The following is a 13390-nucleotide window of genomic DNA, read 5'->3' as shown; positions in this document are numbered from 1 at the left end:
GTGTTTTCGATTGTAAGCTCTTTGGGGGCAGGGACTGTCTATTTTTGTGTAGAATATAGTATAGAGCACATTGCTGGCACTAAATACTATACTGAAGTTACAGTGTTGTCTGGTAAATGATTTCAACCAGTAACAATGTGTAATGGCAGTATTTCAGTTCCTAGTCAAGGAGATACTTTCCTTAATGTACCACTCCCTTACCCTCTCTTCTAGGATAGAAAATCTAGGCACAGACACCAACAAATAAGGTTCCAAACAGCAGCTCTCCACAAAATAAGTGGAGCTCAGCCCTGCACAGAGGGCCAACACAAGGACTAGGCAGCACTTCACATAAGCCCCCAAAATATGATGTAAGTAGGACTAAAGTAGTGCCTAGGCCTTGGTGGTGGCCCGCAGCACAGGGGTGAATTTCACCTATTATCAGCTTTGCCTGCTATGCTGATGAATAACTGGAGAATAAGAAACCAGTGTTACCTGTGGAGTAATCTGCACGGCTTGTAGGATCCTGCCCTGCATAGATTAACTATGTTGATCTCTCTGTAACCCAACAGGTGCCTGAGGGGTCCTTCTCTCTGATGGGAGGGGCTGTTGCGGCTTGTACAGGTCAGTTTCTGACCCCCTGAATGTCCTTTAGAAAATGAAAATAAAAAATCTGAAGTTAATTTGAGCTCAATATGAAAATAAGGCAGATTTGTCTGGGCTGCGTTGGTCTCATCTGCTGTGTGTCCCGTCCTCCTCCCACCCCCAGTGAAATCCTAGCCATATTGAAGGCAGTGACAAAACTCCCATTGACTGTAAGCGGCTCAGCATTTTACCCGGGATTGTACGAGCCCTGTAGCAGAGTCAGAGCTTCTCCCACAGCGACTGACACTTACTGGGTGGAAAGCAGCAGCAGTAGCCCTATTATTGATCCAATGGGCTGTCAGGCCGCCCCGGCTCTAAAAGCCAGGCAGCGATCGCGCTTCCCCCTCCTGCCCAATGCGTGAACGCACTGACCCCAGCCCGTGGACCCTGGCACCCTGCAGAGGGTGATAGCAGGACGGGGGGCGACCCGAGTTTCCTTTGCCTTGCATCCAGTGCGGGGTGCCCAGGCCCGCGGGCCTAGGAGCGGCTCGTGCCGCTGCCCTCCGCGCTCTCCGGCGGTTCTCAGGACAGCGCCCGCGGGGGCGCCACTGCGGGGAGGAGTCGGAGAGGAGTCTCGGAGCCGAGCCGGCACAACCCGAGCTTGGACGCAGCTGCAGCACCCTGGACAGCCCCAGGTGGCTGCTGCTCGCCGCCGGCTGCTGGCTGCCGCCTGGGGGCTGGAGACCAGGGCGCTCCGGAGCTTTTAGGCCCATGAGCTCCCTCCATCCAGCGAGAAGGAGCTCGTGAGTGCCAGCCCGAGGGGGCGGGCAGGGCTGACCGACATACCAACACCAGCTTGGCAGGAGGCAGGAGGGGCTGCGGCCGGCAGCACCCGGTGGGAAGGAGTCGATGGGGTCCTCACAAGTCAGCTGCCTGCTCCGAACCCACCAGAACCCTCTTGTGCTTTGCAGCTCGGGGCTTTGCAGGAGGCTCTGGAGAAGCTGCAGAAAAAGTGGATTCCACCCTGGGGCAAGAAACTGGGACAAGTGCCAGTGGTAAGGCTCCTCAGACAAGCTATTCTGTAGCCCCGGGCAGGCCAGCCTGTGCTCCCTTGAGCGCTTCTCAGAGCTTCCCGCGACCCTCCTTCCAGACTCAGGGAAGCCGGCACTCCTAGGGCGGTTCCTATCCTGAGTGCAGCTCTGCTGCTCTCTCCACTTTCTTACAGGGAATTAGCTCACTTCCTATTACCGAAAGCAGGTCTTGGGGAATGGCCACTGAACGCACTTCTCATCCCCACAGCGGGGCCCTTCAGCACAAGAGTCAAACCATGGGGGAGAAAGGTTCTGGCGTCCACATATGATGAGTTCTAAATATCTAGATAACAAAGACAGATATTGGGGAGGGTGAATTATGCTGAGGCCAAAGAGAGAAAAGGGGCATTTTCACCAACCCCAAACCTGAGTCACTAAAGAAACTTTCTTGCCTTTCTACTCTGCTGCAGTGCGATGTGGGGGAGCTATGCGCTGTCAGAAAAGCCGCCCGAATTGGGAAGCTGTGCAATTGCCCCAGAGGCGCCACCTGAAATTTTTTTCTGCTGAAATGCTTGTAAATCTCAACCCCTCCAGGAGCTAAGATAACAAAAGAAACCAAATCCTGCTGAACTGTGCTTGACAGGCACTGCTTTGTCTTTGTTGTTGTGTTTTTTCTGCTTAGCTAATAATCTCTCCACCTAAAATACTTATCTCCTTTGTAAAATATTTCTTCTCCCTCTGTATTTGTCCTCAGATTAGGAGTGAAGACCATAGAGGTAAGGCTTCACAACACTTATTAAAGATCAAAACATAATAATTTAATTGGAAATGAAGATTTTTTTTCATAGATGAGTCCAAATATTTAACAGAATTAACTCAATGTAATCATAAAAAGAAAAGGAGTACTAGTGGGACCTTAGAGACTAACCAATTTATTTGAGCATTAGTTAGTCTCTAAGGTGTCACAAGTACTCCTTTTCTTTTTGCGAATACAGACTAACACGGCTGCTACTCTGAAACCTGTCAATGTAATCATGTCACTTAATAGGATGGCAGCACAGCATTTACAACTAAGCATACCAGTTATAACAGGGGGGCAACAACAAATTCTATATTTACATTGCTTAGCACTTTCTATTATAATTTTTTCTTACAATTTTTGGAAGAACTGTAGTGCCTCCATTATTTTCAGCAAGAACCTGAAACTTGGCAGGGGTGCTGTTAAAATGTATTAAGCTTATATACAACGGTGCAGAATTAGGGTTCCACAGGTAACTTTAATTCTGGCATTTCCTAACTTTGGAGTGCTTGACTTTGCAACTTCAATAACATTCTTTTAATATAGGCTTGGTTGGTTTGTTTGAGTAAGTTGTGTGTACTGAAATGGAAAAAAGATTTCAAAAGAGAAAATTTGAAACTGGAAGCATATGAAGTGAAACTGAATATAAATTCACAGATTTTAAAGCTAGAAGAGAACATTATGACAATCTAGCCTGACCTCTTGCATAACATCGAGAGTAGAATTTCACCAAGTCCTTCCCACATCAAGCCCATAACTTCTGGTAGAACTGAAGCATATCTTTTAGAGGAGCATCCAATCTGATATAAATGCTTCAAGTGACTGAGAATCCATCCCGTTCCTAGGTAAATTGTTCCAATGGTTAATTATCCTCACTCTTAAAAGTTTGTGCCTTATTTCTAGTCTGAATTTCTCTAGTTTCAGTTTTCAACCATTTGATCTTGTTATGCCTTTGTCTGCCAAACTAAAGAACCCTCTGCTATCAGAAGTCTTCTTCCTGACATGCATTGCATCTGGGATCAGCGATGACTGAGAATACCATACGCGTTTTACTGAAGAATGCTATTGTGTGTTTGTTTCTGCTTGTGGGTCACTCATATTTATACTTGAGATTTCTAGAGCAAAGATGTATCTTCTCACTTGACAAGATGGCCTTAGATCAACCATTAATCCATCAGCCTCTTTAGGGCTGAAGCTATCTTGATTTACAGTACAATCATTATAATTTAGATGATATTTAAATTCAGGTTATAATTAAATCCCACCTTTGGGTCCACAAGTTATGGAGAGCAATCCACTGTAATCAAGGGAGAGTCTTCCATTGATTTCAACGGTGCAGGATAAAGCCCTATATTCATAAACTAGGTGAACACACATATGAACTTGGTAGGGGCATAAAACTCCACATAGTACTGATCCAACATTGTAATATGACATCTATGTCAGTGATGAACAGCAAGTGCCAAGGCCCAATCCCCCAATCCTTACTCAGGCAAAATTACAACTTCATTGGAAGTTTGTCAGCGTAAAGACATATGTTTTGCTTCCCTGATGTATGTAGCCTGATGGAATACTAGTGATGACTCCAGAAATATGTCTAAAATTGATTGTGTGTGTGTGTGAGAGAGAGAGCTTTTATGTAACAATGATGTGCCATGCTAGGGCCCTATTCATCAGATTGGAATTAAGGCATACATTTTTAATGGTGAGAGTAATTAAGCATTCGAACAATTTACCAAGGGTCATGGTAGATTCTCCATCTCTGACAATTGTTAAATCAAGATTGGATTTTTTTTAAAAAGCTGTGCTCTAGGTATTATTTTGGAGTTATGTGATCACAATGGTCCCTTCTGGCCTTTGAACCTATGAATCTATGAACTTGTGCATGTGTGTTTCTAGTGGACTCCTATGGGGAATGGTTCTTGGCCCTAAGCTATTTAACATTTTTATCAGTGACCTGGAAGAAAACAGAAAATCATTACTGATAAAATTTGCCGGTGATAGATATTGGGAGTGGTAAATAATGAAGAGGACAGGGCACCGATACAGAGTGATCTCGATGTCTTGGTAAGCTGGGCGCAAGCAAACAATGTGTGTTTTAATATGGCCAAATGTAAAGTCATACATCAGAATGTAAGCTATTCTTACAGGATGGGGGACTCTAATCTGGCAAGCTGTGACTTAAAAGAACTTTGGGGGTCATGATACATAATCAGTTGAACATGATCTCGCAATGTGATGCTGTAGCCAAAAGGGCTAATGTGATCCTTGGGTATATATATGGGAATATCAAGAAGGAGAAAAGAAGTTATATTACCTTTGTATTTGGCACTGGTGTAACTGCTACTGGAATAGTATGTCCAGTTCTGGTGTACACACCATAAGGCTAGGCAGCCGTTCTGCAGCAAAAGACCTAGGGGTTACACTGGACAAGAAGCTGGATATGAGTCAACAGTGTGCCCCTGTTGCCAAGAAGGCTAAAGACATTTTGGGCTGTATAAGTAGGAGCATTGCCAGCAGATTGAGGGACATGATCATTCCCCTGTATTCGGCATTGGTGAGGCCTCACCTGGAGTACTGTGTCCAGTTTTGGGCCCCACACTACAAGAAGGATGTGGAAAAATTGGAAAGCGTCCAGCAGAGGGCAACAAAAATGATTAGGGGGCTGGAGCACATGACTTATGAGGAGAAGCTGAGGGAACTGGGAATATTTAGTCTGCAGAAGAGAAGAATGAGGGGGAATTTGATAGCTGCTTTCAATTACTTGAAAGGGGGTTCCAAAGAGGATGGAGCTAGACTGTTCTCAGTGGTAGCAGATGACAGAACAAGGAGCAATGGTCTCAAGTTGCAGTGGGGGATGTTTAGGTTGGATATTAGGAAAAAGTTTTTCACTAGGAGGGTGATGAAGCACTGGAATGCATTACCTAGGGAGGTGGTGGAATCTCCTTCCTTAGAGGTTTTTAAGGTCAGGCTTGACAAAGCCCTAGCTGGGATGATTTAATTGGGGATTGGTCCTGCTTTGAGCAGGGGGTTGGACTAGATGACCTCCTGAGGTCCCTTCCAACCCTGTTAGTCTATGTTTCTATAAGAAGGGTATTGATAAATTGGAGAGGATTCAGAGAAAGGCCACAAGAATGATGAAAGGACTGGAAAATACCTCTATAGTGAAAGAGTCAAGGGAATCAATCTATTTAGTTTAACAAAGAAAAGGTTAATGGGTAACTTGACAAGAGTCTGTAAATACCTACATGAGGAACAGAAATTTGATAATAAAGTGCTCTTCAGTCTAGCAGAGAAAGGTATAAGAAGACCCAGTGGCTGGAGGTTGAACCTAGAAAAATAAAGACTAGAAATAAGGCAGAGTCAAGGTGGATGAGGTAATATATTTTATTGGACTAACTTCTGGTGAAAGAGACTACTTTCAAGCTACACAGAGCTCTTCCATAGGTCAACAACACTAGAATTAAGGCACACATTTTTAACAGTGAGGGTGATTAACCATGGGAACAATTTACCAAGAATTGTGATGGATTTTTCATCACAGTACATTTTTAAATCAAAATTGGATGCTTTTCTCGAAGATATTCTGTAGTTCAAACAGGACTTAATTCAGGGAAATCCTATGTCCTGTGTTATACAGGAGATCAGTTTAGATGATCACAGTGGTCCCTTCTGGCTTTATAATCTATGAATCTATGGATCAGTGTAGTAGCTAACAAAACCCAGGAGAGGCACTGGTGGTAGTCAGTTACAGATCACTAAGGCTAAGATTATGTCACGGAGGTTGCAGAAGTCACGGAATTTGTGACTTCCAGCGACTTCTGTGACAATGGGGGCCCCGCAGCTGATCAGCTGCTGCTGGCGAAGGGGGACTCCACAGCAGCCCAGCCTCCGTGGGACCTCCCGCAACTGACCAGCTACCGCCGTTGGCAGTGACCCCTGAGCTGCCCAGCCACTGCCACTGGCAGGGGTCCCCACTACAGCGGCTCAGTCGCTGCGAGCAGGTTGGGCCCCCCAGCAGCTCTCAGCTGCCGCCGCCGGAGGAACCCAGAGCTGCTCAGTGGCCGCAGGCGAGGGAGAGCCCCCTGCAGCTCCCAGCCAGCAGCAGCAGAGGGACCCCAGAGCTGCTCAGCGATGGCAGGGGGCCCCCTGCAGCTCCCCAAAACCCCCCACAGCTCCCAGTCCCACAGGGCAGTGGGGGGACCCCGCCCAGCTATTGGTCAATGGGGTCCCTGCAGCTCCCAGCCACTGCAAGGTGAGGGACCCTCCTCTCTCCCCATTTTGTCAGGGATGTTTTTAGTAAAAGTCAGAGACAGGTCATGGCTTCTGTGATTTTTTGTTTGTTGCCCATGACCTGTCCCTGATTTTTACTAAAAATATCCATGACAAAATCGTAGCCTTACAAATCACCAAATCAAATAAGAGAATTGGATGAGTTATTCTTTATGTACCTGTATGTAATGTGTGGAAAGAAAAACTGTATTATGATGGGAGATTTTAATCTGGGAGACATATTCTGGAAGGCTCATGGAGCCAGTGGTAAAACAACACTGAAGTTTCTAAAAATTATTGATTATAATTCTCTGACACAATAGGTATTGCATCCAATATGGGGTATCTATTTTAGACCTCAGTATGATGGATAAAGATGAATTAATGGACTGGAAGTTGGTGGTTGCCTGGGGACCGTGATCATGAGCCGATTATATTAAATTATGGGCAAGGAGAGGACAGTTCCAACCAGTAATGAATATACTTGATGCTTCAAAAGGACTAACTGCCCCCCAAACTGAGGAAAATTATACACAAAATTGATTGGAAGGAAAAATTTAAGACAGAAAAATTTAAAGGAACACTGGGGGTTGTTTAAGAAGAATTTACTAGATAGCCAAAGAGCTACAATTCCACAATCACAACAGAGGACAATTTAGTTAAAAGCCCTTCCTGATTAAGAGGGGAAGTGAAGGCAGCAATTAGAAATGAAAAAAACCCCTTATATATAACAAATGGAAAAGAGGTGAAACAGATAGTAATCAGTATAAATTATAAGTAATGAAGTGCAAAAAATTGAAGGAAGGTAAAGACAACAGGGAAAAGTTCATGGCTGGCAGGGCTAAGGACAACCAAAGATTTTTTTAAAGTATGACAGGGATAAAGAAAATCTGAATAATGGCATAAGGTCCATTGTTAGATGAAAATGGTAAACTTGTCAATAATGATGCAGAAAAGGCAGAAGTGTTCCATAATTATTTCTGTTCTGTATTTGGAAAAAGCCGGATGATGTATTCATATCACATGAGTATGATGAAGTACTTTTCATTTGTAACTAAGGAGGATGTTAAAGAGCATCTAGTATGGATAAATATCTTTAAATCCACAGGCCTGGATAATTTTCATCCAGGAGTCCTAAAAGAGATGGTTGAGGAGATATCTGATCCATTTGTGTTAATTTTTAATACACTTTGAAATAAGAGTGCAAGAGTACAAATTATTGTGCCAATATTCAAAAGGAGAAACAGGATGAAAAGGGCAATTAAAGGCTGGTCAGCCCATCATCAATCCCAGGCAAAATAATGGAAAAGCTGATACTGGATTCAATCAATAAATAATCAAAGTATAGGAAAATGATTAATGCAAATCAAAATGATTTTATGAAAAATAGGTCTTGTCCAAAAAACTTGATTTAATTTTTTAATGAGAGTACAAGTTTGGTTGATAGAGGTAACCCTATTGGTATATACTTAGACTTTTGTAAAGCACTTGTCTTAGCACCAAATGACATTACTTATTCCAACCCCGACTGCGATGGAGCATGTTGTATACTGTTGCGTCTAAAGGTTGCTTGATATATGGTATACATTGATTAAGAAGTGATTCCAGATTAATCAGGATGAAATGGTGTTGTAAAATACAAATTATTTGTACTAAAGAAGTACACTTTACCCTTTTGCTCAAGTACCAGCATGACCCAGCAGAAAGAACACAACAGTTGCTTGACACACAAGGTGATTCCCACTGCCTGTAATGCCTGGTGGGAACCACTTTCTGATACACTCAGTGTAAATCTCCACGGACTCAATAGGCTGGGGGTTCAGGGGGGAGGATTCTCACTGCATGATACACCATAGGGAGTACTGATTTGGGGTGTAGGATCCCCAACACTCACGGACAGTGTGGAATCTCACCAGCCCAATGCTTACAGGCAATGAGGAATCTCCAAAGTCTGATACTCACAGATGGCACAACATTTGCAGTTACAGGTGTTGGGAAGGGGTTCTTTCCCCCAAGCCTTTTTTTGGCTGTTACAATCTTCTCAGGAGTTTCCCAGTATCATCAATCCCTGGAAAAATCATGGAGCAGGTCCTCAAGGAATCAATTCTGAAGCACTTAGAGGAGAGGAAAGTGATCAGGAACAGTCAGCATGGATTCACCAAGGGCAAGTCATGCCTGACTAATCTAATTGCCTTCTATGACGAGATAACTGGCTCTGTGGATGAGGGGAAAGCAGTGGACGTGTTGTTCCTTGACTTTAGCAAAGCTTTTGACACGGTCTCCCACAGTATTCTTGCCAGCAAGTTAAAGAAGTATGGGCTGGAGGAATGGACTATAAGGTGGATAGAAAGTTGGCTAGATTGTTGGGCTCAATGGGTAGTGATCAATGGCTCCATGTCTAGTTGGCAGCCGATATCAAGTGGAGTGCCCCAAGGTCCTCGGGCCGGTTTTGTTTAATATCTTCATTAATGATTTGGAGAACGGTGTGGATTGCACCCTCAGCAAGTTTGCAGATGACACTAAACTGGGAGAAGAGGTAGATACGCTGGAGGGTAGGGATTGGATACAGAGGGCCCTAGACAAATTAGAGGACTGGGCCAAAAGAAATCTGATGAGGTTCAACAAGGACAAGTGCAGAGTCCTGCACTTAGGACAGAAGAATCCCATGCACCCCTACAGACTAGGGACCGAGTGGCTAGGCAGCAGTTCTGCAGAAAAGGACCTAGGGGTTACAGTGGATGAGAAGCTGGATATGAGTCAACAGTGTGCCCTTGTTGCCAAGAAGGCCAATGGCATTTTGGGATGTAGAAGTAGGGGCATTGCCAGCAGATCGAGGGACGTGATCATTCCCCTCTATGCGACATTGGTGAGGCCTCATCTGGAGTACTGTGTCCAGTTTTGGGCCCCACACTACAAGAAGGATGTGGAAAAATTGGAAAGCGTCCAGCGGAGGGCAACAAAAATGATTAGGGGACTGGATCACATGACTTATGAGGAGAGGCTGAGGGAACTGGGATTGTTTAGTCTGCGGAAGAGAAGAATGAGGGGGGATTTGATAGCTGCATTCAACTACCTGAAAGGGGGTTCCAAAGAGGATGGATCTAGACTGTTCTCAGTGGTAGCAGATGACAGAACAAGGAGTAATGGTCTCAAGTTGCAGTGGGGGAGGTTTAGGTTGGATATTAGGAAAGACTTTTTCACTAGGAGGGTGGTGAAACACTGGACTGTGTTACCTAGGGAGGTGGTGGAATCTCCTTCCTTAGAAGTTTTTAAGGTCAGGCTTGACAAAGCCCTGTCTGGGATGATTTAGTTGGGGATTGGTCCTGCTTTGAGCAAGGGGTTGGACTAGATGACCTTGTTGGGGACACTGGGGCATGGCCACTAGGTAACTCGAGGGGATGGAAGACCATGAGTGTCGATGAAGCCCCCTCGCACTAGGCCCAGGTGTCCTTGGCCCCCCCCGCCTGGAGGCACTCACAGCAGTTATGCTGAGGATCTGCAACAATATGTTGCAGAGTCAGACTGCCTGAAACTAAGCAAGGCCAAACAGGGCAGATATGGAAGAACAATGCTGAATAAAGCAGTTTTATGTATGGTTTAACAAATGATACAGAGAACAAGGGAACTAGCTGGGAACTGGATTGGCTGGCTATATGGATACTTAGGGCAGCTTGCTATTGGATAAGTATGCTGGAAAAAAAAAAAGCCTGTGTAACTTCCTGCTCTGGGTGCAGGATTTGAGATTCTATTCTCCCTGGACCTTTTTGCAGCTGCAAATAAACTTTTCTGCGTCTCCACCCTGTTGTGATTATTGGGTGTAGCACACCGGGTAGCAAACCAACCCCAGCTGTTGTTTAGCCTCTCGGCACTGGGTGCCGGCAACAACCTCCTGAGGTCCCTTCCAACCCTGATATTCTATGATTCTGTGATTCCATGATCAAACCCAGCCATTCAAAGCTCTTGAGTCAACCCCCCCAAAATGATGAGATTTTAAAAACAACGATTTTTTAAAAATAATAAATTTGGTGTGTGTTTTATTTGCCTTCTGGTTTCCGTGCTGCTGGGGGCACCTGCTTCACATTTTGAAGCTTTTCTTGCAACCACGAGGGCTAGAATGTTTTTCTTAAATGAAAGCTGAGATACTCACACAATCTTCAATGCCAGCAGCTGGGGCTTTAAGAACCGCCCCAAATATGACAAGACTTGTGACAAAATCTCAGGAGTTGGCCACACTGGTTCTCCTCGGGAGCTGCAGCTTCCTGGCTGCAGGAAGGGCAGATTTCTCTGGAGTTCCAGCAAATCGCTTCCCACGCGGAGTAAAAAACAGCCCTTTCCCCCAGCGGGATCCTCTCGCCGGCGCGGGGCCATGGAGGCGGTCAGGACAGTCCCCACACAGGCTCTGTCACTGTGGAGATCGCCCACAGGCCGGGGTCCTTCGAAAGGCGAGCGTGAGCTGAGCGGCTGCCTCCCACGAGCCTCGGTCGGGAACTACATTTCCCAGGGGGCTTTGCGGGAGCAGACTTCCCCTTCGATCTGGGAGAGGAGCGGGACTACGCTTCCCAGGGGGCTTTGCGGGAGGGCCTTCCCCTTCGATCTGGGAGAGGAGCGGGACTACGCTTCCCAGTGGCCTTTGCGGGAGCAGCCTTCCCCTTCGATCTGGGAGAGGAGCGGGACTACGCTTCCCAGGGGGCTTTGCGGGAGCAGCCTTCCCCTTCGATCTGGGAGAGGAGCGGGACTACGCTTCCCAGGGGGCTTTGCGGGAGCAGCTTTCCCCTTCGATCTGGGAGACGAGCGGGACTACGCTTCCCAGGGGGCTTTGCGGGAGCAGCCTTCCCCTTCGATCTGGAGAGGAGCGGGACTACGCTTCCCAGGGGGCTTTGCGGAGCTCGCTGGGCGCGTGGAAGGCGTCGGCCGCCGGTCCCAGCTCCCAGGATGATTCACGAGCTGCTCTTGGCGCTGAGCGGGTACCCCGGGGCCGCGTTCACCTGGAGCAAGAGGAGCGGCCTCCAGGTACCACCGGCCCGGCCCCGCCCCACCCCCCCGGCCCGCCCGCCCGCCCGCTCGCTCGCTCGGGCACTGCGCTCACCCGGCTTCGCTTCCCCGCAGGTGTCCCAGGAGCTGCCGTTCCTGCACCCCAGCGAGAGCAGCGTCCTGAACCGGCTCTGCCGCCTCGGCTCCGACTACATTCGCTTCACCGAGTTCATCGAGCAGTCCCCGGGCCACGTGCAACAGCAGGTGGGAGCGGCCGGGGGGCTGAGTTCCCCCTTCCTCTCCGGGACCCCCGGGGAAGGCCGCGCTCCTTCTCCATCCCCTGAGCCCTCGGTGGAGTCCGGACGCAGCTCCCTGCGCTGGGGGGGAGCGGCCCCCGCCTCCTCACACCGGTCTGGGTGTGCGAGGGTGACCAGATCGCGAGTGTGAACTACCGGGGCACAGTGGGCGGGGGGAAGAGACAGACACGACCCGAGCCAGAGCACGCTGGCCACCTGGCCCTGTGCTACCAGCCTGCCCCTTCCTGTTGGGGGTGGGCCGCCCTGCGCCACACAGCTCCCCTGCCCAGCGCCCCTGGATCCACTATGCCCAGAGCCCCCCTACAACCCTTCCACCACACGTGCACGGTGCTGTGCACACGCACCCCGCCCAGCACCCCCCTGCCCGTGGCCCCACCACAGCTGCCCAGCACCCCACACAGAACCCCTGACTTGCTAGTTTCCCAATACACACAGATTTCCCCTCCCTCCCTCCCTCCCAGTGCCCTTCCCCACAGCCCCACCACAACTACACAATGCCCCACACAGACCCCCAGTGCCCTGACACACACAGATCTCCCGCACTGCCCAGCACCCCCCAATAGGCCCCCAATGCCTAGCACCCCAAAACACACAAACCTCCCTCACTGCCCAGCGCCCTCCACACCCTCACAGCCCAACACCCCCCGACACCCACATCTCCCAGACACTCACCATCACAACCTGCCCCCTTCCCTGGCTGCACTCACCAGCCCTGCTGGGAGATCTCTGACTCCTAGGGTGAGAGTGGCGAGGGAGGTCTCCAGACTCACCACGTGCTGCTCCCGCCACAAGTGCGAGCTCCGTGGCTCCCGTTGGCTGAGAAAAGCGCCAATGGGAGCTGCGGAGCAGGGCTTGCAGGCACCGGCAGCACGCAGAGCCCCCCCACCCTAGGAGCCAGAGGAACCTGCCGGGGGGCGAGGTGGGGAGTCCCAGTGGTGTTTACCTGGGGCGGCTCCCGTCCCGGGAAGCATCCGGCAGGCAGGTCCCTCTGGCTCCTAGGGTCGCAGGTCAGGTCAGGGCAGAGGGCTCTCTGCCTCTCCCGGTGCCTACAAGCCCCGCCCCTGCAGCACGTGGCGCTCCTGCCGGTGGGCAGGTGCCGGGAGCTGCCCCAGGAAGCGGTGAGCGGCGGCACCGCGGCTGCGGTCCGGACGGTCCCGCTATTGGGACAAAGGGCAGCCCGACCGATGTAAGGTTGGGATGTGGGACGAGTCCCCTAAAATTGGGACTGTCCTGATAAAATCGGGATGTCTGCTCACCCTGGGATGTGCCTCTAATTAAACTCCATCATATATTGATTATTGCGTATAAAATGAGGCCTACCCCAGAGGCTTATTAAGTTGTTACCCTACTAGAAAATAGTCCTTCAGTTTGCTAATGTGCAATAAACAAACCTATCACACTGTCTCCAGAAATATCTGTCCAGTGAGAAAGACACA

At 48.6% G+C, this 13390-nt stretch overlaps 1 protein-coding gene and 1 long non-coding RNA gene across 3 annotated transcripts in view; one reads left to right on the top strand and one right to left on the bottom strand.

Moving 5' to 3' along the window:
• Positions 1-570: 570 nt before the first annotated feature.
• On the bottom strand, positions 571-11794 carry LOC141995474 (uncharacterized). The gene is made up of 3 exons (XR_012641326.1): positions 11753-11794; positions 1411-1565; positions 571-628 (listed from the first exon to the last, which is right to left on the bottom strand). It is a non-coding gene; the product is annotated as an uncharacterized LOC141995474 (long non-coding RNA).
• The window catches only part of TUBGCP4 (tubulin gamma complex component 4), a 38741-nt gene continuing 36847 nt past the window's right edge, over positions 11497-13390 (top strand). Inside the window, exons 1-2 of one of the 2 annotated variants that reach the window (XM_074966740.1) lie at positions 11497-11676; positions 11773-11901. In XM_074966740.1, coding sequence (XP_074822841.1) covers positions 11599-11676; positions 11773-11901 — 207 coding nt within the window. In that variant the 5' untranslated portion in view covers positions 11497-11598. The remainder of the gene's footprint in view (positions 11677-11772; positions 11902-13390) is intronic. The other variant, XM_074966738.1, reaches the window with a different exon arrangement.

Source organism: Natator depressus, chromosome 10, assembly GCF_965152275.1.
Source record: "Natator depressus isolate rNatDep1 chromosome 10, rNatDep2.hap1, whole genome shotgun sequence".
Taxonomy (NCBI): domain Eukaryota; kingdom Metazoa; phylum Chordata; order Testudines; family Cheloniidae; genus Natator; species Natator depressus.
The sequence above is the reverse complement of the archived record's forward strand: the minus strand, read 5'-3'. Positions and strand labels throughout refer to the sequence as shown.